At 40.0% G+C, this 24,749-nt stretch overlaps 1 protein-coding gene across 1 annotated transcript; it reads right to left on the bottom strand.

Annotated features, from left to right (window-relative positions):
• Positions 1-6,525: 6,525 nt before the first annotated feature.
• Positions 6,526-24,339, bottom strand: si:ch211-167b20.8. Its single transcript, XM_021323052.2, has 4 exons — positions 23,474-24,339; positions 16,223-16,269; positions 15,876-15,958; positions 6,526-11,643 (listed from the first exon to the last, which is right to left on the bottom strand). Exons 1-4 carry the CDS (start codon positions 24,337-24,339, stop codon positions 10,741-10,743), a joined length of 1,899 nt encoding a protein of 632 aa, XP_021178727.2. The 3' UTR covers positions 6,526-10,740.
• Between the last annotated feature and the right edge of the window lie 410 nt (positions 24,340-24,749).

Genomic DNA, 24,749 nt, shown 5'->3' with positions numbered 1-24,749 from the left:
ATCACGTCGACGGGACGGCGTCTGTTTTTCTCTGATCATATATATCCAATTGATGTCAGAGTCTCGCTGCTTAGAATAACCCACCCACCGTCGTTGGGGAGGAAAAAAACACCGCGGATCCCCTAAATAAAACGTCTTGGCGTGCACAATGGCCGGTGGCACCAGGACAATTAGTCCACCCAGACAACAGCCTCCATCCGCCTCTGCTTCCCATCTTTCAAAAAATATGATTAAAAAAAAAAAAAAGCCCCAACAACAAAAACCAAAAAAAAAAAAAAAAACGCGACGCAGCTGCCCCTGAACTGTCAGGATGCAGTCTCTGTTGTTGCTGCCTTTTTTTGTTGTTGTTGCGAAGGTGGGCTACATCTTAATGGTCCATAATAAAAGCCTCCATGACAGATGGAATATATGAGGAAAAACCGAAGCCCCAAAAAAAAAAAAAAGAAAGGGAGAGAAAAATCCAGCCGAGGTAAACCGAGGATTCAACCTCGAAGATGCTGCCTTTCGAAATCACCTCTAGAATATCATTAAATGACGTTCCTTTTTTAAATATATATGTATATGTAAAAAAAAAAAAACCGAGGCGAACCAAAACAGCGCGGCCAGGATCAGGCGAATTATTCCTGAATAATCCCAATTATGGCTGCTAGCGAGGAGGCAGCTCGCACATTCGCGGAAAGCGTCGGTTTTATTCGGAGGGAGAGAGAGAGAGAGAGAGAGAGAGAGGCGGGTGGGGAGGGAGGGGGGAGCAGGGAGAGAGACGGGAGGAAGAGGAGGAGGAGGAGGCGGGCCTGCTGTGCAGTGTTGTGGGACACGACTTTAAAAAAAAAAAAAAAAAAAAGGCCCCTCTTAGGGGTCCTGGAAGCCTGAGGATCGCCTGTTATCTGCTGCATGGACACAGTGAGGAGCCCCAGACGTCAACAGTCCGTCTCTCCTTGGACTCCTTGTCCTGTGAGACAAGCCAGGCCGGATGGAGCCGAGGGGACGTTGGGCCTGACAGGGCCGTAGGAAGAGATTCAGGGGCCCTGCGGAGGAAGAATGGGCCCCCAAATGGGTTATAAAAAAATGTTGTGAAAAATTAAAGCTTAATGTCAGCTCCGTTTGCGCTGTTCAACCGTGCATGCGTTTGTCTGCTGCAGCTACTAATTTCAAAAGGTTTATGTTGTGGAAAAGGACACTTTGTTTTGACCTTATTTGTTATTTTGTAAAGAAGTTAGTTATTTTGCACTTTTATTAAAAAATAAATACAAGGTTTTTATCACATTTCAACTCTTGTCATCGTTTTCCAATTACAACTTTTCTTAATAAAATAAATTAAGACATTACAGCTGAGCAGTACGCGAGTTTCACCAAACATGCTTTTATTCTTTCATCCATCCATTTTCTAACACGCCTATCCCTCGTGGGGTCGCCAGTCTATCACAGGCAATGCTACTCTTAGCTGTTTAATTTCTAGAAGACTGTTGTCTTGAAGCAAGGTCCTTGGTTCAAGTCCCGGCATGGATTCTTTCTGCATGCCCAAAGACATGACTGTCGGGTTAATTGGTCTCTCTAAATGTCTTGTGAGACAAAACAGGTTGTCCCTGTTTAAGCTCTTATTTTTGCAAAAATGAACCTTTTAATTTTTTTCAGGTAATATTTAAAATCTTTGGAGCATTTTATTCAGACTTGATGTGATAGACTGACACTACGTGGTACATAATTGTGTAATTATTTTCTGTTATTAGAGACAGTTTTTTTTTAATTCGATGCTTTTGCCAAGGTCAGTTCGTTTCTCTTATTCCCAGACTTTTAGAAAGTGTTTTATGCTTTTATTACATCAAAACTAAACTCTTGCAGTAATTTTTATTTTAGTATCAGGCTCTCTTTGTCTTTTACAGGTTTAGATTGCAGCAGCTAAACTCCACACCTTCTCACACCCAGCTTATTTTATCATTCATTTTGATATATTATTTTTGGTTTTTAAATGCAGAAATGGGTCAGTAAATTTCTACCAGCAGTTCTTTGAGGACCTTTTCGCACATGGGCTAAATGTAAACATGCAAAGAAATTCTTCATGTTATTTCAAAGAGACCATTCAGAAGTTTACATACGCTCATCATTGTCTGAATGCCATATTACATCTGAGCTTTTATTCCCCTATATTCTTTATACTGGGTCTATTTGTAATTGATACAAATTCAATACATTTTTAAAATTAAGAATTAAAAACAAATCTACACGAGTTTGACGTTTTCCCTGATTTATTGAATCAACACATGATCAAATGTATACATTACATGCATACACACACACATATATATATATATATATATATATATATATATATAGATAGATATACACACACACACACACATATATATATATATATATATATATATATATATATATATATATAGATAGATAGATAGATAGATAGATAGATATATATATATAGATATATATATATATATATATATATATATATAGATATACACACATATATATATATATATTAGCCATCCACTGCTAATAGAGTTAGCATTCTCAGCAGCAGTGGAAAGATGGTCGCAGGGTTGATTCCCTTCATCCAGATTAATTTCTCTTTATTGGTTGGGGTGTGCTTCCAAAATATCATTCTCCGATTCCATCCATGGAAATTTGAGCATTTCACATTCCTTTCAAATCCGTGCGTTAATTGGAAAATAAATAAATGCCTGTACTCCCCTTAATGTCATACTAATATGGGAGAGAAACATGAGTAATATTTCTATATAGCTCTATCTATCAATTTATTGATCAATAGTATTGAAGTTACTGCACCCTGTTGCAGTTAAACAGCTTTGTCCCAGCTATTTTCCCCTTAAGTTAATTCCACCTGTTTCATGATAGTTTCAATGAATGACGCTTCAAACAGAATACTATACTTTAACATATTTAATCTTAAAAAGCAGAGGGATGTTTACAGCTTCTGTACTGGACTCTCATACATAAAACAATGTGAAACGGGTAGAAATCCGGACACAAGAGTTCCCCACTCTTGGTTACATCAGCTTATATAGATCATCAAAGCCCTGCTCAGGATGAGCCAATTCTTCCCATGTTGCCTTTGGGAACACCTGTCACTGTTAGACTGAAAGGGTTAGGGTTATCCACGGGTCCATTCTGCCCTGAGATAACTGTCCATTTGTTTATGGATGCCACATCTGTGAAGTCCTTGGCATAAATGAGTTATCGGCTGTGTCCCTGTTAACTGCTTTCTGCAGCTCCAGCATCTGTGATTTCAGAATTCTTAACAGTCCCCCTGTTGATGTGCCCAAAAGGCACACCATAACAAAATAGTCCAAATGTCCATTAAACGTTTCACTGTACAGAAATGACAAGGAACAAAGGCAGTTCTAAATTAAATACACATGAGCCAATTTCAAAATGTCATGAAGCCACTTTTAACTTCAAGCCTCAAGGTGTTAACATGAACATGAAAAATAACCTAAAAAAAACTAAAAAACATATAACAATTGATCCTTAAAAACATGAAGAATTGATAAGTTTTAGACTTAAGATTTCGATACGGGTATTATGGTTACAGTTTCCTTCTGTAACATATATTTCTTCTCATTATTGGCCCTGGCCTCGACAAACCCACTTCATTTTAGCAACATTATGATACCATTAATCTAAGAATATGTTGCTGCGCTAGATGCACTAATGCTAGCTTGCGGAGTCTGACCTCCCTTTGTTTTTAATTTGGTCTTTGCTTGTGTAGTGAAGGACTGTTCAGAGCTGCTTTTATCATCCAGTATTTTTTAATCTACACATGAAGAGTTCAATTCCTGTTGCATGATTGTTTTTTTTAAACTCAATATATAGTATAATAGTTGATTGTATATTGAAAGTGTGTGTGTTTTGTGAGGAAAATATCTCAACAATCACATTAAATAATATTAAGATAGATGAAAAATAAATAATAATCTAATATTTTCTTGGAGGTGCTTTGACTTTTCCAAGGGGAGCTATAGCACCCCCTAGCGCTGCCAGTGCTCAGAGCATAATACTGCTATTTTTCATAATGTGTGTGGTGTTGTTTTGATGATGTGCCTTAACTTATCTTTATAAATTGTTGCCCAACAGTTGCTCAGGTCATAACATGTTCTCCCTCAACGTTTTTGGACACTTTACACAGGCCTTGTTTAAAGTGTTTACTTACCATAGGAATAAAAGTGTGCTGTTTGACGTGTAGAGGACCCAAAAAAAGGTAGCAGGAGGTGGGAAGCAGTCAGCAGAGTGTAAACATGGCTGTATTTTAATAAGAACAGAACTTAAAAACTCAGAGAGAAACATGGATAGCAAAAAAAAAAGACAACCTAGAACGTCCACACAGGCGATTACAACGAATAGGTGGCATTACCAAGAGGCCAAAAGCAAACAGAAGACTCGAGCAAAGTGAGAAAAAAAACAGGAGTATTATAAATGCATGAGATTATTATTTGAGTGCAGACAGATGAGACTGAATACCGGAAGGTAGAACAGCTATCACAGCAGACAAACTAAACTTAAAGTCCTATCAATCAGTGGTCCCCAACCCTGGTCCTCAGGGACCCTTGTCCTGCATGTTTTAGGTGTCTGACTTAAATTAATGGATGATTAAGCGACTTCTGCAGCACTTGGGCCCGTTCCCAATACTTGCACTTCCACCATTGTGTCCCTCAATTGTGCATTCCTACTGAGGGTACGACAGAGTACTGTTCCAATTCTCCAGAGTGGGCTTTTGCCCTGCCCCCTTAGCACCTTAGATCCACACTTGTCTGGATTTGTTAGAATTGTGGGAAATTATGTTACCCACAATTCATTGCTGCATGTGCCGTTTTGAGCAAAAAGGTGAAACGATGTCGAGAATACAAGTCATAAAACTACTGCAGTTTTACAAATTTTTAACAGGAAGGATTGCAAAAACACTGATGGCCCCGTCATTTTTGACGCTGCAGCATTAGGACCAGAGGAGATCATCTGAATCAGGTGAGCTGGAACAGAGACACGTCTAAAACATGCAGGGTTACTTGAGGATCAGGGTTGGTGAGCAGCCCTATAGATCATGAAAAAAAAAAGCTTCTGTCTTGCAACCCTACTCCTTAGTCTAGACACGTTGAGATTAAATGAGATTGTTCTGAGATGCTGGCTAAAACGTCTTAAAGCTCCCCCAGGGTTATTGTCGGTCTGTTGACAGCCTCTCTAATTAGTTTTTTCTAATGTTGCTGCACTCCCATATTCCCTCCACTTGGTGTGCCACGGTGTATATCTAAAGCTGTGGTACTTTATTTGTTCATCTTCTAGCTATGGCTTTGGCTAAAGGGTGACCTAAATATATATCTTTATGTTTTCACAGATAGCGGCAGCGGGTTGGCAATAAGCTTTACTTTAAACTTCCCATCAAAATCACAAAATGAAATTCTGCTTAGGGCATCATAGGATCTTTGGTCAGCATTGACTTTAATTAATGTCAATACAGTCAGCATGTTAGATTTTCATCATTAAGATCAATTTTCATTTGTTTTTCTTTAATTAATCTTTGCAATATAGGTTTAATTGTGTGAACACCTGATCTTGACTTTCTCTAACAAAGCTGGAAATGCTGTTTTTACAACTAACATCTCCCCAAGGGGGATGGGTTAAAAGCAGAGAACAAATTTCGTTGTAATGCATGTTTCAATGACAATAAAGATGATATTACTATTACTTTATTACTATATTACTGAACTAGATTTGTCTTTCCAAGTGTGGCATAGCAAAAAAGCTATGCCACACTTGGAAAGAAGGAAAACGATACAGCTCTAGCTGTGATTTAGTCATGCTATCTATCACTTAGGAAGATGCAAGCTACACTGTTTCTCATGAAGGCACTGATTATTTAAAGTTCAGTCTTGGTCACAAAGTTCACGCATAATATCCTCCTAAAGTCAGTTTCTATCCCGCTTACATTTTTTACAACATTCCACATGTTAATCTGTCTGTTTTTTCCTGTGAAAGTCTGCAAAATGTGGTCTGGTTGATAATTTTATTAGAAGGCCACACACACACATACACAAGTGTGATCCAAAGAACCGCTACGAAAACAATGAATCAGCATTCACAAACTGACCTTAACATAAAAAAATATATATACAAGAGGTCAATAAAAGTCCCTGTAGTATCAGCCATTGTTTTTACAATCAGAATCAGTCTTATGACATGTAATCCTGATACGTTTCTACCCTTAATATCCCTCTCTCAGCTTACAATGGCCAGGGGGCACTGCAGTATGCTGTGACTTCAATGCAATGTGTGACCTTTGGCTGTCTTCTGGAGCTCAAGTTGCAGTTTGTGTTCCTCCTTCAGAAAACGCTGGGCACTCTCCAGTCACACAGGCTCTAAAGACGCTAATGTTACCTCAAAAGCGAGTCACTGACTCCTACCTTTTCTGCTCTGCACAAAAATACCAAGTTTGTGCTTAAAGTTGTAATGAATCTACTTCTTCTGTGAAATAAAGAAAGAAAATACAGTCAGACAACAGGGGATGGGATCATGTTTAATTCCAGTATGTTGCAAAAACCTTCACCACTTCAAACATTTCGTTTTGTGCTTTAATCTTTTTGTGAGGTTCACGAAACAGGGTTATAAAGTTTGATGCTGTGCAACAACAACAAGGGTTTACTGGCAAGACTCAACAGGAATTCCCGTTTAAGAAAAGCAGTGAGGTGGTTTGCGTCATCACATGAATGATATAACTTTTAATTTTAATTTCTGCACATGTTTTCTCCCTACACTGACATACGTTACCATTTTGGGTTCACTAGTTAATAAGGCAAAAATAGATCTCATGCACTTCACAAACAAAAATCTGTTTCTACAGCGAGTCTCGAGGTTTTGTGCCACACTGAAGACAAACTCCACAACACATATGACAAGTGATTAACGTTGACCTCACAGCATGTTGGTTTGACATGGAAAAAACAACAAACTTCGGGGAGCCAAGAATATGTGGACCATTTTAAAACTCAACATTTTGGCAGCTGGTCATTACCATCTTGAGATTCTGGAGGCATGAGCGACCATATTTAGAAAAGACGGAGGAGTCTCGTTATCCCTCTTTTGAGTCACTGCCAGGTGTGAGCTTTGCCTGCATAAGCAATCTCAGTGCACTCTTCCTATAAGATTAAAAAGTGGAAATATTTTACACTTTTTGAACTATGACACCCAAAGGCTTCATGATGCTAACTCTGACATTTACTCAACCTTTAACAACTTTTCTGCTAGTCAAAATGTTGGTTAAGGAGTCAAACTAGCATCAGTTAGTGGCAAGGCATTGCCATTGGCAGGTTTTTCAGACCTATACTGGATAACGGTTGGGACCATTAGCTTTGCTAGCTAACGTTCTGAGCTGTAACGACGCGCATAAGGCAAGAAGCTTTAGTTATAATGGGCATCATTTACCTTAGGAGTTTGATCTTCGAACGATATCACAGCCAAGTTAACCGTGTTCCAGTAGTGAGTTGGAAAACAGCTAAAGTCTATTAGCTAAAACTATTAGCTAAACAACATTATAAACAAATAATCTTTGCAATTTGTACATTTAAAATATGTTGCAGCATGTTTATTAACAGACTAGCGTGTGTGAGATACAACGTCAGAAATGCAGGCAAAACGTGTTTTACAGCAGCCTCCATGTTTTTCTCTCCACCTGGCAGCCATATTAGACTCTTAGCTTTTGTGTGAAGGACGTCCAGCTGTCCAAGTTGGAGTTAGCAAATTTAAGGATCGTTATAGCTGATAATTACATTTTGGAACTTGGACATTTTGACTTTTGAGGTTAAATCGAACCCACTAACAGAAGGAGCACAATGTTGTCGGCTACTGCAAGCACTAGCTGTGCTGCGAAGCCATACCTTCTAGCAGACACTGACTTATTGTTCCCTAACTAGGACTATATTTTACAAATAAATATCCAGTAAAGAACAAATAAATCATGTGGCATTCACATGTTTGCAGGATTTCTCATCTTGGTCAGGGACCAGACTAAATATTATTAGCATTACAAAAAAAAGGCACCCCATTGCTTTTTGTGTACCTAAACTCTGCAGCAATAGGTTTAAAACTAGAAGTTGTACAGCTCTTTGTGTTTGGTTTATAGAAAAAACAAGTTTACAAATGCTAATAAACAGTCTTTTTGTCAAGCTTTTACAGTTTCTTTTTAATCCATGACAGCCATATTGGATTTTGATTTCTGAGTTCAACAGGATAACGCATGCTTATGGGAGGAGCTAGAAGTTGTTAGCTTATGCTAGCACTAGCTGTGCTATTGTAGCCCTACCTTGTTGCACACACACTGATTGGATTTACTATAGCTGGGAACGTAATTCAAACGCACAAAAAAAACATTAATGAGCACGGGAATTGAGACGGATTTGTTAATTGTCGCAGTCAATGACCAGGCTACAGAGTAACTAAAGCTAAAAGACAGAGTTAAATTTGTCAGCTTTTGCAAGCATTACCTATACTTCTTTTAACCAAGTTCTTGCACATATTGACAAATTTTACTCTACCTGGGGTCATAATTCACAAAACATTATTCATAGAGCAGGTAAATTCGAGATCATAGATCCTTGAGACACCATTAAAGAAGTTCCCTCATTGAGTTTCACATAAACTACCATGTTATTACAACTACAGAATTCGCCCTCTGCTAGCCTGAACAAAATGTCGGTTTTAGGGAGGCTGCACTTTAAAGAACACTTACCCCTAAAATGTCAAACACATGCTTTCATATATGGAAGCCATAAAGAATTAAAAAATTTTCTAGAATAATAGGGACATGTGGATCACTAGAATATCAGTTATCCAATTAACAAAGCCAATATAAATGTGTGACCCATTCGACCAGCACACAACCATAAATGGTGAACCAACTCAAATCCATCTTGTTGGGTCCCACAGCAGCGTCGTCAGTCACTTCCACGGGGATATTATTAAAGTGAGCTCTGCCTAAATAAACCTTGTTTTTAAGACCTAATATGATTTTTTTTTTACATTATTGTAAAGAGTTCAACAGTTAATCCGGAGACATAACGATAAAACCATTTTTAAAAGTTGTTTTAGAGTGAGTGGTCCCTACAAATCTAAGACGCTTTGAGGATACAGCCTTGTGATCTCCAGTGGTATTAGACTTTAAGGCACTCACTGGTCGTTTATCTAGTAAAGGAACAATACAGAACCCGACCCTTTGCTACATTTGATGATTGTAATAGAAAGTGCACTGTAACACTAACTGAACGACACCACATAGACTATCTTTACACAACAAGAAATATATACTTTATAGATCACCCACACAAAAACTTTAAAGAATTTACTTTGATTAAGGGACAATAATATTAATGAAGAAAATGTCATTTCCTGTTCATATTCTGCAACATAGTGTCTTATAAGGACATACACTACCTTGCAAAAGTATTCATTCCCCTTGAAGTTTTCCACTTTTGTTACATTACACCCACAAGCTTCAGTGTATTTTATGTTGATTTTATATATTTGATCAAACCAAAGCAGTTCAGAATTGTGAGGTCGAAGGGAAATTATACAGTTTTGGCCTTTTGCAAATAAAAATCTGACATGAATATGCCTGCCACGTCCAGGAGGGAATAATTTGTAGAATCCCCTTCTGGTGTGATTAGAGCTGGAGGTTTTATGGATCTATAAAACTTTGCAAATCTAGCTCAAACTAGCAGGAGGATGCTGCCACCGCCATGTGTCACTGTGGGGATTATTTGTTCAGGGCGATATGCAGCGGCCGTTTTACTTGACAAATAATGTTCTACAAGCCGACCATAAACCTCAACTGATCAGCCGAGCTTCGTCCACACGTTTGCTTTCCTCTACATGACTTGAGACAAACCTTAAAAAAGTTTTTTTTTGTGATAATCTTTAAGCAACGACTCTGTTCTGTTTCCAACTTTTTCAGACGCAGCTAATGTTTTCCTGTCAGCTTCCCTCACCTGAGCTGCGGATCTTTGCCATAAAAACACAAAACCCTGGACTGCTTCTCTGATTAATGCTCTCCTAGCTTGCCAGCATAAATGGACAGTCATGCCATTCATTCGCCTTACTCGCTACGTTTTATGATGCATTATACACAATGTGTGATGTTTAAAGCTTTGGGATGTTGTTTTATAATCTAACTCTGCTTTAAAGTTCTCCACAATTGTATCCCTGACCTCTGCTGTGCTCCTTGGTCTACGTAAACTCCTCTTCTCTAACAAACCTCCGATGCCTTCACAGAACCACTGGATTTACATTCATCTACTCACCAATGGACCATGTGTACTAATTAGGGAACTTCTGGGGGATGATTAACAGCCTTGTATTTTATTAAGGGGAATCAGAGTAAAGAGAGAGGAAAATAAATGCACGCCACACTTTTCAGATCTATTTTTGAAAAAATTTGAAGAGCAAGTACCCATTTAACTGTAACACACTACTTTGTGGTTGTCTGTCACATGAAACTCCAATGAAATACATGAGTTTATGCTGTAGTTGTAACGTAACATGTGAAAAAGTTCAACGGGGGTCAATACTTTTGCAAGGCTCTGTAAATTAGATTTTGCACGACATCAGAGGGAGATGTGTCTATTGTTAAACTCTTTGTGGTTGTTTTTTTTTTTGTTTGTTTTTTTGGAATCATTAAAAGGCACTTGACATGACAGGAGATCAGACTGAACCTCAGGAGCAAATTCACAAACCGTGCAAAACCAGAAGCAGCCCAATGAAGAAGAGGGCACTGGGGGCCTGCATCACTAGCGAGAGCGAAACAACTGCCGTCAGGAAGAAGACGCATGGCATCAGATTATTGCTGAAGTCATCCGCAAACATCATCTCGGAAACGTCTGACAACACGCTCGGTGCATTTTCTAACGAGGTGTGCAGAGAAATGCAGGCAGGCTCTTCTTTGTCATTCCAAGCTGAGAGAGATCGAGGCGCTACATCTTGGCTCACCTCGGTGATGTTCACTGAGGGACTTTCGGCGAGCTCTGGTGATAGTGGACCTTCATCCTCTGCTTCCACGGGTCCATGAGTCTCGCCTTCAGGTGGTCTGTCTGCATGATATGCCGCAGGTGTTGTGGAGACTTCAGAAAATCCTTCTCCGAGTTCATTCAGTCCCACTGCAGCTTCTCGCTCCAGGGCCTCGGTCACACTGGGACAGGAGACACACTCAGCAGCCATCCAACCCTCTCCCGCTGTTGACAGCAGACTCATCTTTGCTACAGGAGGACATAAGAGAGGAGCTTCTAAAGCAGGCTTTTCCACTCTCTCAGCCTGAGAGTCGTCTGATCTCCGCTCGGATTCGTGAGATGAAGGACTTGAGAGAGACAGCGCTGCAATGGGGAAACTGTGCCCAGAGTGCTCTGACGTGTGGTTCTCAGAATCCCAGCGGAGTAAATGTGACGGCTGAGGCTTATCTGGTTGGACGGATTCACCGGCATGCAGTGCAAAGGCCGAGTGAGCTGGAAGGTCGATTTCGGAAGACGCCGAAGGTAATTGTTGGTCTGGGAATATGGCGGGAGTGGACGGTGCGCCACCAGCAGATGGAGGCCCGTGTTCAGGTGTGGCAGAGGATGCAGACTTCTGAACCGCTTTCTGTTAAAGCAAACGGTAGGAAAACAATGAAAGCTCGTAGGAGACCGAAGAGAGAAGATGTGAGTTCAACATTTCTACAGCAAACCAAAAGAAAAGCATTTAAAACACACCAATGCTTTTCTCTAAAATGAACTTCATGCTGACATTGTAATGAAACGAAGACATAAAAGGTGCAGGTGAGAATAGGCGAGACGACTGAATACACTTCAGTTCTCCAATTCTAAAGAACTAATTGTAGCAACTCTGTTAAACTGTGTTAACATATTTTCACAAATATATAAGTTTAATGTTTTTATGTGTCCAGTTGTTGTTGTTTTTTTTTTAAAGAAACTGCAAAAAAATACAACCCCTAAAAATATTTTTATTATCACTGTTACTTACTGCCATATGAAAAAAGTTAGGGCTTTCTAATGTATCTAGACATTCCACAGTACTTTAAATAACACAGTTAAGTTATTAAAATAAATAAACACTCAAATAAAGAACTTTTAAAAAGTTTTCTGTTGCATTTTATAACAACATCCCACATTCATTCCTCTTATAATAACTAGAATTAAACACAGGCGTATCACATCAGATGTGCATGATGCGAACATTAATTACTCAACATTTTGAGTTGAAAACTTTAAATATTTACTTTGGTTTTTGCTCCTGACTGTTGAAGTGAAAGTGAACACCACGAGGAGCAGCTTATAAGGCCGACAAAAGGGTTCAGAGAGGACTCACAATAAATTGAAATCAGCTCCTTTGGATGGCCAGAAAATAGTCTCTAAGTGAAGGAATGTCTAAACAAGAAAAACTGGTTAATGCCTTTGTCTCCGCCAGACTGGACTATTGCAACGCACTTCTCATTGGGATCCCTAGAAAAAGTCTGCAGAGGCTTCAGTACATTCAAAACTCTGCAGCTAGGATCCTGATGAGAGCGCAGAAACATGAGCACATTACTCCATTAAATGTATTATTGTTATTATTATAAACAACTGCCATCACGCTCTGATCTGGCCATTCAAGCAGGTTCAGAATGACAGCAGGTTGTAAGATGAGAAAAGACGCCTCCAAAAAACCCTAAAATGTAATTAAAGCACCAAAACTATAGTTCTTGCTACTGTTGAGGTGAAATGCATGCCTGGGAAAGAGACTGGAGAAGTTTACCTTTCATTGTTCACTTTCTAAGAAAATCATGAAGGCCAGACTGAAGCTTACCGGAGAGAACATGGACAAAACCAGGACATGTGGAATAACGTCCTCTTGACAGATAAGTCTAAAATGTTATCATTTGGACACATAAGCACATGACATGTGTAGCGTAAGCCTTAGAAAACATAACATCATACCAACTGTGTAGCATTGAGGTGGAAGTGTCATGGTTTGGGGGTACTTTGCTTCATCACAGATCACCATGAGTTTTACAGTGTATTGCAGAACTGAGCCCTGCAATACGACAATAGCCCATAAATATAGCAGTAAATCCACCAAGGACTTGCTGAGAAAGAAGTCATGAAAAGTCCTGGGCCAAATCGAACTCCACATCCTCATTAGGATGCTTTGGGGCGACTTGAAATGGCCTGAACATGTGAAAATCTTCCAAACATCTCACACCAGAAAGTAGGGGAAAAGTTTCCTCAGATCAAAAGAACCCGGGTATTGACTCTCAGCAACTACCTGGGAATTTAAAAGCCCTCTGAAGTTTGCTATAATACAAACAGAGGGCTATAAAACTCTTTCTGTGACTGAAAATAAACTTTTATAGTGTTTAATGGGCAAGAATGCGGCTATATGAACGTCAGATACCTGGTCGGTCTTATCAAGAAGATTAAATGCGCATTCATGAATGTCACACAAACATATGAATGCAAACCAAAGAGTCACACAACAACGACAAGACGGGAAACAATGGCTCAATGAAAGAAAATTCAGTCATTTATTTACAAACTAATAGTTTTAAAAGCCTTTTGCTGGAGGAAAACAAGTGGATAAAGGAGCTTTGACCGCACTTGAAAACCCAGCAGCCGGCAAATGACCGTGGACGGATTTATGTCCATGTAGAGTTTATTGAACATAAGTCAACATTTTTGCCCACCTTACACCTTATACTATGTTTTTCCTCACAGTTCAAAAAGGCAGTAACACCTATTCCCCGCTCTCAAGTGACCACAACTTTAACATTACCATAGTAGTCAACTTAAAACCAAAGACTAAACTAAGAATAAAAAACCAAAGCACACAAAAAACAAACTTTTAAATTATCAACCCTCTTCAATCAGTCACATAACTTCCTGACCTTCCAGTCAGTTTGAATGAAAGCAGTGAGGACAAGAGACAGATGTGGAAAAAGGATCCAAGTCAGATCACCCCTTCTGCTAATTTGTAACCTCATTTTGTACCCAGGTGAGGTCATTTCTTCTACATCCTTTTGTTAGCCTTCCACAAACCATTTCCTACACATGTGCTCAACAACAAAACTGTTGTGTATTGGTTTGTTTTCTCCTTAATCATGGAGACAATTAGTCATAAAAATACTCAGATCATAAGTATAATTTTATCTAATTCATAATAATATAAAAAATTGCTATCACACCATATGTTCATTTATTTTAGTTCTCATCTGCGTTAGGCGAAGTTGACAGTTGTGAAGTATGACAGAATATGACCCCGATCAGATCATAATAACCCTGAGCGGCCTCTTGCTGATGCATATTATTTGTCATAACAAAAACTTTCCCTAGAGCACAAAAATAACTAGATAAAAAAATACTTTAAATCATCAGTTGTCAAGGCAGGCACTTGGGATTTGTAGCATGGAAACCCCAAAATAGGCTCCATGTCCTTGTTTTAAGTACCAGTCCACAAAGAGAGTTTAAAAATCAACCAAAACACTGATTTGCACATGGACGGGGAGTGCAAACACAGCAGAATATCTCAATTTTGCAAAATATCTGTGTTTGTGTGGACCTTTTGGACTGTGGCGTTGTTGTTTTTCCCTTTACAATTACATTAAGTGCAATGTTTTATTGATTTTTGTTCCTTTGCTATTTAAAGTATTTTAAATATGTTCATGTTATCCATTTTTGCACTAATTTATGTTTTTATGTCTACCAGATCTTTAAAAAAAAATACTATAAAAAGAATCCTGGGTGTTGGACAGGAACCTAAAACAAACCTGGACAGTGTCAGCCAACAAAGGTTAAAACTTAAAGTGTTACGTTTTTAAATAAAAAACATAAAACACATAGGTATGAAATATCTTTACAAGTCAGAAAAACAAACACTTTCAATTTCCGTTTTTAGTCCAATTTTTGAAAATTTGGGTTCTACAGACTTTAGTATGACTTGGGATCACTTTGTAATAATGACAAATGGCAAATTAATTAAACATTATCAGCATTTATTTTGGTGGAAAAAAAAATCTTCAGGGAGACCAAACTCTGGAGCATGACTAAATGCTAGTGAACAACTTTATGTGTCCACATTTCAAAACTAGCATTAAGTTTTGTTTATAGATACGTGGCTGTGTCAACTTTAGCCGCTACGCTCAGGTATAATGTAAAATCATGCATGTAAACATTGAAGTGAACGAGACAAAAGGGATGAGATAGCAAACTGCTGACGTGCAAACCATGAGTTTAAAATCAGATCAGTACTGTGTTATATTAATATTTGACAAGATGCCGTACTTTTTTTGTTGGTTTATTTCTGATAAAAATGACTTACTCTTTACTATGTCAGGTTTAAACTTTTTGATCTACAGTTCTAAGAAATGGGGAGATTTTTGCTTGTGGGTGTTATAATATTTAACGGTGTCCATATTTATCTTTCATCGGAGAAAGATAAAACTCAGAATCAAAGCAGACACATTACAAAGACCAGATACCCGCCAAGAACATGCATAACGATACGGACGCTAACAGAAAACAACAGTAGAAAAAAAAAATAAAGAGTGGACGTGCTGCAGTGGTGAGAAGTGAAACATTACCTAAGTTGTCGCTGAAGCTTCAATGAGCTGTGAACAATATAAACAACCAAGCCAGTGATGATAAGCTTTTTAAAGTCAGACAGAAATGTTTGTTACGTTTTATTAGATCCATGAACTTAACAAATGGAGAAAGCACTTTATCTGATTACCTGTTAAGTATGAATTTGGAATTAAAACTGCATGCAGACTAAGATCATTTCCTTCAAAAATGGCCCTCCTACTTAAAGGCCGTTTCTCACTCTCTTCACTTTGTCCTCACCTCGACGTCGATCTCGGGTTGTACGATGACCGGATACACAGCCGAAGGCCTGACTATTTCTGCTGGTGAAATCTCTGGTTCCTCTGTTGATTTTAAATAGAAGGAGCAAACTCAAAGATTAGTGTTGACTCTGGGCAGCGGAAAAAAGGCAATTATCTAATTTCTCAGCACAGATAACCAACTCTAAAAACATCCTCACAGATGGAAACATGGGAGAATAATACACAGTTTTACATCATCTGTTAGCATAAACTAGATATATCACTCACAATTCATGCAATTTGTTCAATTCCTAAGATGAAGGAGCAAAGCAGCACCTGCAATATGTGTGCATAGTTTTTCAGTACCTTCTCCTTCCTCCTGATCGTCCCCTGAAAACACGTCATCATCCGAGCTGCAAGAAAAGAAAGCAACCTGTGTTTTATACGGTTGAACAGTCTTTAAACATCTTAAGTCATGGTAAAAGTAAAGTATACCCCTTATATCCTGTTATTAGATATATATATATATATATACTTGAAGTAAAACAGACAAAAAATCCTATATAAGTGCAAAATATAGTACACCCTAAACATTTAGAGAGGGTTTGACTGGCCACAAAATCCAGTCATATATATTTTGTTTTGTAAATCAGAATGTGTATTTGTGAATAAATTTCTCCACATTGTAAAATGTCAGAGAATGTTATCTTTCGTTTATCCATAGATAGAAATTTATATTTGTATAAAAAGATTTATGTTTGTATAAAATAATTACACAAGTTACACTTTTGCTAAGGTCTGATTACAGATACAAACCAAACATCTACGTGTGAAACTCAGCTTTGAGTTTCAACTAATTTTGACCACAATTTTCTTCCTTTTAGCTGATTGGTCAACAGCACGTCAATCACTAGTTTAACAATCCAATCAGAAAACAGATGGGTTTAGTTGTCGGGGTTACACTCTAGGAAGCATAGCCTGGACAGCAGTGCATGTTAAAGGTGGAGAACAGTGCTCTGATTAAAAATATGTTTTTCATAAAGTATATAATTGTAGAACGCCCCCCCCCCACTAAATAAAAAAGTTATGTCCACTTGTCACACAGTTGGCCTTTAGCGGTTGGAGTACATGGGGTGTGGAAGGAGAGATGCAGAGGCAGAAAATGGCAAGGTCCACAATTTTTAATTAATAATTAATTATTATTATTATTATTATTATACAATGCCTCTTTAGAAACCGCAAGTGCAATGGACATTTTTAGTGCAATGGACGTTTGTAGTGCAATGTGTCTTCTCCACCAGCCAAGCAGCAAGTGATGAAACAGGCGCCTTAAATACTGTCTCACTAACTGGCTAAAACCATTAAAACTCTCCCAGGGGTGTACACATTAAGATGAGTACATAAAACTATCTAAAACCCTCCATAAACCATCAAAGCCCCAAGCTATATACATAAAATCCTAAACCAAGCACCAAAGATAAATAGAAACCCCATAAACCACTAAAAGCTCAACTTGGTTCCCTATGCCTTTCCCTGCCTTGGTCCAGCCCGGAACCTTCTTAGGGCACTTGTTTCTGCCCAGGCTTCTTTTAGGTAACGGACCTAGAGACAAGTACAAGGTAAGTACCACACAAAACATATTTCACTAAAACACTTTAAGAGGCAACAAAATGCAAACACTAAGGACAAGATGGCAATATTGCACAAATATTGACTTTGTTGGTACTCTAATTTCTGTCATCCTTCTTCTCCAGGGCCCAAACACTCTAGTAAAGTGCTGCAGTGCCACTGGATCTAAAAGCCAGGAAAAAGGAAAGAATTAATGAACACTAATACAATCAACTATGTGCAATCATTTCTGAAATGTGCAAATATGCTTTCTTAAAGTGCTAAATATGCAAGTTAACGTGATCAAGTGAAAAGTTAAGTGTTCATTCTCAGATGTAACAAACAGCTGTTTGTTACACCACTTGGAGCAGTAGAAGTGCTTGCGCCATCCTCCATCTTTAACATGCAATACTCTTCCAGTAGTGCTTATTATTTTGCAAGTCATATTGTTATTGCAACATTTAATGAAGTTATGGCATATGGCAACCTTTTCTAATTTTGTGTATCCCTGCAGCTGGATTTTTGATTGAAGCCTTGTTGAATTTTAATGTTGTATATGAATGAGCTTAGATGCGTAGGCATCTGCAACCTTAAATGTGCTTGAATCTAAGCTGCCAGCGGTATTGATTTACACGTGTCATAAATTAATCTGATTGGATGAAATATGACACCAAAAGGACTGGTTCGCCACAAATGCAGAGAACTGCGTCCAAAGGAAAATCTTTAATTAACCAATTAGAAATCAGCATGAAGTCACATGGAAGCCAAAGGGTTACATAGACACTGATGTGTCCTGCGCCCCTTGGCTTTGAAAACTTTAAATTAGGAGGCCAACACAAAATAATTGACCCCTACTGACAGGCCGCCACTGGTAGTAACCTTTAACCCTGCCTGCAAGCTGAATTGTGGTATTTGTGTGTTCATAAACACACAAGAATCCATTTTGTCCCGCTGCTGTCTCAGTCGGAACCAAAAAAAAAAGGTTTGAGCCAATCACGTTGCAGTATTATGGTTTAAGGCGGGACATACCAGCTGTGATGAAAGCAGGAGCTGCCGAGCCCACAGTCGGGCCAAAATACACATGGCAGCGCAGGACACATGCGTCGCTGCTGCTATCACATCTGTTTTGTAAGAATCCACGAACAACAATAAGAAGCAACAAGTTTACCAGCGTAAATTTCTTGTGGTTTCTCATGCCGTCTGCTGCTTACATTTTAATTTGATAACATAATTGGCTAAAACCAACCTTTGGTAGGCGGGCACTAAGTGTCGCTTCGCCAAGTCAGCTCAGAAAGTTCTGCTGAATCACGTAGAGCGCTACACATTATCAATGTGACTGACTAAAAGGAATTTCTCCCTTTCATCGAGCTAGCGTTTAGTCTTGGTAATTCTAACCGATTTCAAACAGGACAAGTTTAATCTGATTCAAAGTCAGACAGTGGAAAAATGCTATGTGTCTTTTTTGAACTATGTATGTAAATATCGGGTTTCAGCTGCATGTTGTGCCGGAGCAATCACTCAGACCACATTCATTTTGACAGAGGAATAAAAAAAAAAAAGAAGCCTGTTAAGAGCTGCGGTTGAAAATGTGCCTTCACACAGAGCATTTGAGGGAATTGCTCTCCATTCATGGCTACGGCAGACTCCAACTACTTTAAATCGTTGGCTGTCAAAGGGGATATAAAATGACCCCTTGGCAGGTAAAAATTGACACGTAGTTGCAACGAAGCGTCCTGAGATGGACGGCTCCATTTTGTACCACAAATACCGGGGTATAAAATAGTAAAAGCTGCAAAGGTAAAACATGGCCAAGGGCTGAAATGACTTGTTTCTATTATGTTTTTACATAGGGGGAAATGATTTGTGATATATTCACCCGCCCATCACAGGATGTTTTACATGTCTACTCTAGACCCAGGTAAAAGTGTAAACTGAGATGTGGAACAGGGGGTTGGGTGTTAAATAATGGATTTTCTAACCATGCCGTTATAAGTTTTGCATCGTAAGGTACAGAGAGTTAAAAAAAAAAAAGTACAATCTGAATCTCTGGGTAAAAGCTGGCTACATAGAGAGGTTGTTGTTTGCACCATTGCCCTGCAGCAAGAGGGCCCTGGGTTCCAGTGCCCAGTCTGTGGGATTCCTGCATGAAGTTTTCATGTTCTCTATAATTTAGGAGAACGAGATTATTAAAAACTTAAAAAAATAATATCATATGATTTCAGGTGACCTATCTGCTGCTTCGCACCTTATTCAAAAACAAGCAGGGTGTTTGTTTTTTTTAAGCCAAAGGTCCCGGCAGTGATTTTTGTCATTAGATTATTTGTGAAAGTAGATATGTAGGTGGAAAATTACAGAGTGAAATGTTGTTAACCACGGCTGAGTGTAAAGGTCAAATAAAAAGCTGTGCTGCGGAGCTAAACTGTGCATACGAGGAGCAGCAGTCGCTAGCTGAGCTAAATAAAAGCTAATGCTATGAAACAGGAATGTCCCCTGCGCATCTTTCGAAAGAGGGGGCCAAGCGTGCCAAAACCTCAAGATGTGTGACAAGCATGTGACAAGAGCTCCAGATGCTGTTCACACTCCTTGCGTTTTATTACACCTTCTGCCTTGTATGATTTAAGAATATGACCTCAGATCTCACACAGGTTCTTGTACTCTGCAGATCTGGAGATTGTGAAATTAATTCAAGACTAAATAAATACAGAATCAAACTTATTATTCATGATGTCTGGCTTCTAAGATAATAGGATTTGAATTTTACAGGTTCGGAATCTAAACGTTGCGTTACAGGAACTGAGTCTCCAAGATGCATGCCTGGTCCATCCCTTGACCCTTGAGCCTGACATTGCTGGAGAAAATAGTTTGTTGCTGCCATGAGGGCAGGTGTGTGTGAAATTGATTTATATCACGACTGACTCTGACATTTAAAGTGTGATTTAGATGTTTGATCTGTTGCTCGTGCGGAACAAAAATCAGACTACTTCAGTAATTTAGGATTACCAGAATATTTTAGCGGATTTCTTTAATTATACAGTCATCAACTGGACAAAGCGTCGGGCCTATGCCTGTCTCCCAGCAGCTGCAGCAGTGAAAGATCTACATCACCACTATTGGTTTATAAAGTGTTTGATCCTTTTTATATGACATGGCTCGGGGGACCTTTACCACAGCAAGATTTATTAAGTTCTTTCATGTTGATGCTATCAGAACTAAAAAGGATTATTTGGCTTTAATGGACAGCAGAAGGAAGGAAAGCGATCTGTGCGGCGGCCTCTTAATTACATGTGGGACGAGGCTCGTCTGCTCCTTCGAAATCACTCCAGTGATAGAAAAGGTCAGAGTTCAGTTTTAGAGCGAGGGGAAACGCCAGGACTGAAAACGACACCTGCCCTTTTCCTATTTTGATCGCGTCACACACCACAGGGCCTACTGGCATTAAGCGGAGGGTGTAAGCTTTCTAAACATTTATTTCTGGGCAAGCGGAAAAACAGGAACAGAAATACTTTTTTCTCCTATTTATATATATATATATATATATATATATATATATATATATATATATATATATATATATATATATATATATATATATATATATATATATATATATATATATATATACACAAGAACTATGTACCTTGAACACCTTTCATGCAGTGTGATAACAATTTGGATTTACTTGGAGGTTCCTCCATGACAGAACACCAGTTCCAGGGAGAACCACTGAATGAGGTGACTGCTCGTTTTAGCCAGAAAGGATCAAAGGGTATTAGTAAGCAGATACTGCTCTGTCGTTCCTGCCCCTGTGGTGCAGGGATCACTCTATCCGAGAACTAATATGGAACTTTTTTACTTCAATTTGGAAGGGGTATATATGAGATACCCAGAGTACTGCATACTTATGAAGCTAAAAAAAATTACAAGATGTTTTCTAAGAATCTGAGTTATCCTTTCTATGGTATATGGTACTATAGCGAAAGGATTCCTGGATCAATGTGTGCTTCTGTGCTTTTTGTGTCTCTGCTCTGTCTTCTCTAACCCCCAGTCGGTTGAGACAGATGACCGTTCACATTGAGCCTGGTTCTGGTTCTGCTGGAGGTTCTCCTGCCTGTTAAAGGGGAGTTTTTCTCTCCACTGTCGCTTCATGCATGCTCATTATGAGGGATTGTTGCAAAGCCATCAACAATGCAGACGACTGTCTACTGTGGCTCTACGCTCTTTCAGGAGGAGTGAATGCTGCTTTTCAAGACTTGATGCAATCTGCTGGATTTCCTTAGACAGGAAAGGTTTTGACCAACATGGAGGATTTGATTGAGTTTGACAATTGTAAAGTGCCTTGAGATGACATGTGTTGTGAATTGGTGCTATATAAATTGAATAGCGGTGACAGACTAGCGACCTGTGCAGGGTGTACCCTGCCTCTCGCCCGTTGAATGCTGGAGATTGGCACCGGCACCCCTCGCGACCCCAACAGGGATAAGCGTGAAAGGAAAATGGATGGATGGATGAATTGAATAGCATGCATTCATATTCAGCAACCAACCACCGAACCCCACAATCTGATACTCTTGAATAAAATCCAATGGAAATATCTTTCTTCACAGAACACTGGTAAATAGAATTCAGCAGTCTGTAATTTGTTCTTATTATAGATACAGCTGTTCTGTGAAAGCCTCGGAGGTTTGTTAGAAACAACCTGACAGCAGACGGATGAGGTATAAAGCTGCGGGGAAGTGGGGTTTGGTTATAAATCCATACCCCAAGCTTTGGACATCTCATCTAAAACAGAAAGACACTGCTGCAAAACTACTAAAGCATGGCCATTCACCTGAACTGACAGGTGACAATAACCAGAGAAGTAGCCAACGAGACCCACAGCCACTCTGGATGACCTGCAAAGATCCACAGCTCAGGTGGGAGAATTTGTCCACAGGACACAAACTTCACAAAACTCCACACAGAGAGTGTTGGTGATGACAGAATCATGCTGTTCTTCAGCAGGGGGGAGAGAAACGACATAGCTAAATACAGGCGCTACCACACATCAGGCTGGGACGCAGGTTTACGGCTCTAAACCTACAGCTAGTGCTACAACGAAATAACATACTGCTGCATAATCCTGTGACTGAATGGCCTAGTCAAAGCCCAGACCAAAATCAGCTTGAGAATCAGGGGCGGGAGTTGCTGACAGATGCTTTTCAGCCTATTAAACAGAGTTTGAGCTATTTTACAAAGAACAATGAGAAAATATAGATTTATACCTCGAGATGCGCAAAGCTGGCAGAGACGGTCTGGAGCTGTAATTTGTGAAGTCTTTTTATTAGTAAAACAAAAAAATTTGAAAACCATGTTTAATTTTCCTTCAACTTACTTCACAAATTACTTCATGCAACACTTTATGTTGATCTATCACATAAAATCCTCAATTAAATTAACTGAAACGTTTGTTTGTTTTTGGTGCGATGCGGAAAAAGGTGACAGGGTATGAATACCTTCGCGTCGTATTCCTTTTGTCTCATATCAGCCCACTGGACCTGTAAGCACCAATGATTAACAGAACCGACGGCTTACAAGGTTATTTTAAGTTTAACCAACAGTGAACCCTGAGCTGATCAATTGGTGGATGCCTGAAGGAGAAGGGGCCCAAGGCATAAAGGAACTTAACTCCTCGGAGCCCCCAAATCACAATCCCTGCATTTTAACACAGACCATAACTGTATAATTACCTGTTTATTGTGAATTAGAATGGCATTAAGTTTGAATTTATGTTTTTCAGCAGATGGGCTAAAATATTTTAAATTGTCTAAAGTTTTAAATCGATATTAGTATGTTTGTATTGTAAAAAGTGAATAGAATAACCTTCATGGTTTGATTGTATGAGCTAACAATCTGGTGCCACATGTTTCTCTGTGTTTGAGCTCTGTTTTTTCTCACATCTGGGCAAATATCGAGCTGTCTGTGAGCACAGACGGCATTTAGGGGTCCCTCCGGCCAACATAAAGCGGCTACCTGTAGGCTCTGGGGGTCTTCAGGATGCTTCTTTTTTGTGCCACATCAGTGCTGGGCTGACCCGGGTCGTCTTCATAGGACAAAAGCAGCGTCACGGCGTAATTCATGGAGGAGTTATTGGCCCAGTAATCGCCATCGGACGTCTCATAGCGCACGACAAACTCAATGCGTGAGCCGTGCGTGGTGTAAGGTGGCGCAAAAGACAGCTTGAAGGAGAACCGATCCGTGTCCCCGTCGTTGGATCCGAGCACATACTCTGCCGGGTGGTCAAAGTAAGTGGCCCAGCTGTCCATGGTGGATCTGATGTACACCGCTTTGTGGAAGGAGATGTTCAGCACACGGATTACTCCGCTGAACGCCAGCGGCTCGTCCTCCACCGGGGATATCTGCTCGACTTCCACCTTGTGGGAGCGCACAGCCTGCAGCAGCGCGCCGCTCCCCGGAGCGTGGAACTCCGGGTTCACTCTGTAGGTCGGCTCCCGCTCGGCTTTGCGGTATTTCGCCTCCTCCTCCTCCCACTTCGCGCTGTCCTCCTCGTCCGAGTCGAAGGCTGCGAATTCGCGCACGTCCACCAGATCTCCACCTGTTGTGTCGGCGAACGACACCCTCTTCCCCGCGGAGAGCGCCTGGTGGATGCGCATGTACTCGGCCGTCTCGTCGAAGATGGACGAGCCCCGCTTCCTGGGCACCGGGGAACACCTGGGGATGAGCCGGACATCCTCGGTGTCGTCGTCCTCGTCGTCCTCTTCGTCGCCGTTTTCCTCGTTGGCGTCCGTGCATGCGCGACCCTCCATCTCTCCGGCGGACTTGCTGGATTTAATCGTGGTGAACAGGCCCTCTTGGCTTGGTATGGTTAAGAAAGACATGTCTGCAGAAGAGTGCATGTGGCGTCTTCAAAATAAAGACTTGTGAATACGCATGGTTTGCGGCGCGGCGCGGCGCTCTGTGTGGATCCAGCGCTGTCCCTGCGTTACGCACAGGGGAAGAGGCTCCTCTGTCCTGTCAACGTGTGGCGTTAGATGTCACCCTTGGAAAACCTGGCTTTCCCCACCAGGCCTTGTGACATACTACCCCCCCTGGTTGAGATGGCTTTATGCCGCACTGCTTGGCAGCTCTTCTGAAAGCAGCAGCCTCTAATATTAGTGCTGGTCCTTTTGGCGTGACCTAAATCGTTTTTTTTAAACTGGTATAATCCTACTGCGCCCCCTGCTTCTGCTACGTACGGGCAGGCTGGACGCCCTCTACTGGAGACAGTGGGTATATAAAACACATAAAA

This window comes from Fundulus heteroclitus, chromosome 1, assembly GCF_011125445.2.
Source record: "Fundulus heteroclitus isolate FHET01 chromosome 1, MU-UCD_Fhet_4.1, whole genome shotgun sequence".
Classification (NCBI taxonomy): Eukaryota; Metazoa; Chordata; class Actinopteri; order Cyprinodontiformes; family Fundulidae; genus Fundulus; species Fundulus heteroclitus.
The sequence above is the reverse complement of the archived record's forward strand: the minus strand, read 5'-3'. Positions and strand labels throughout refer to the sequence as shown.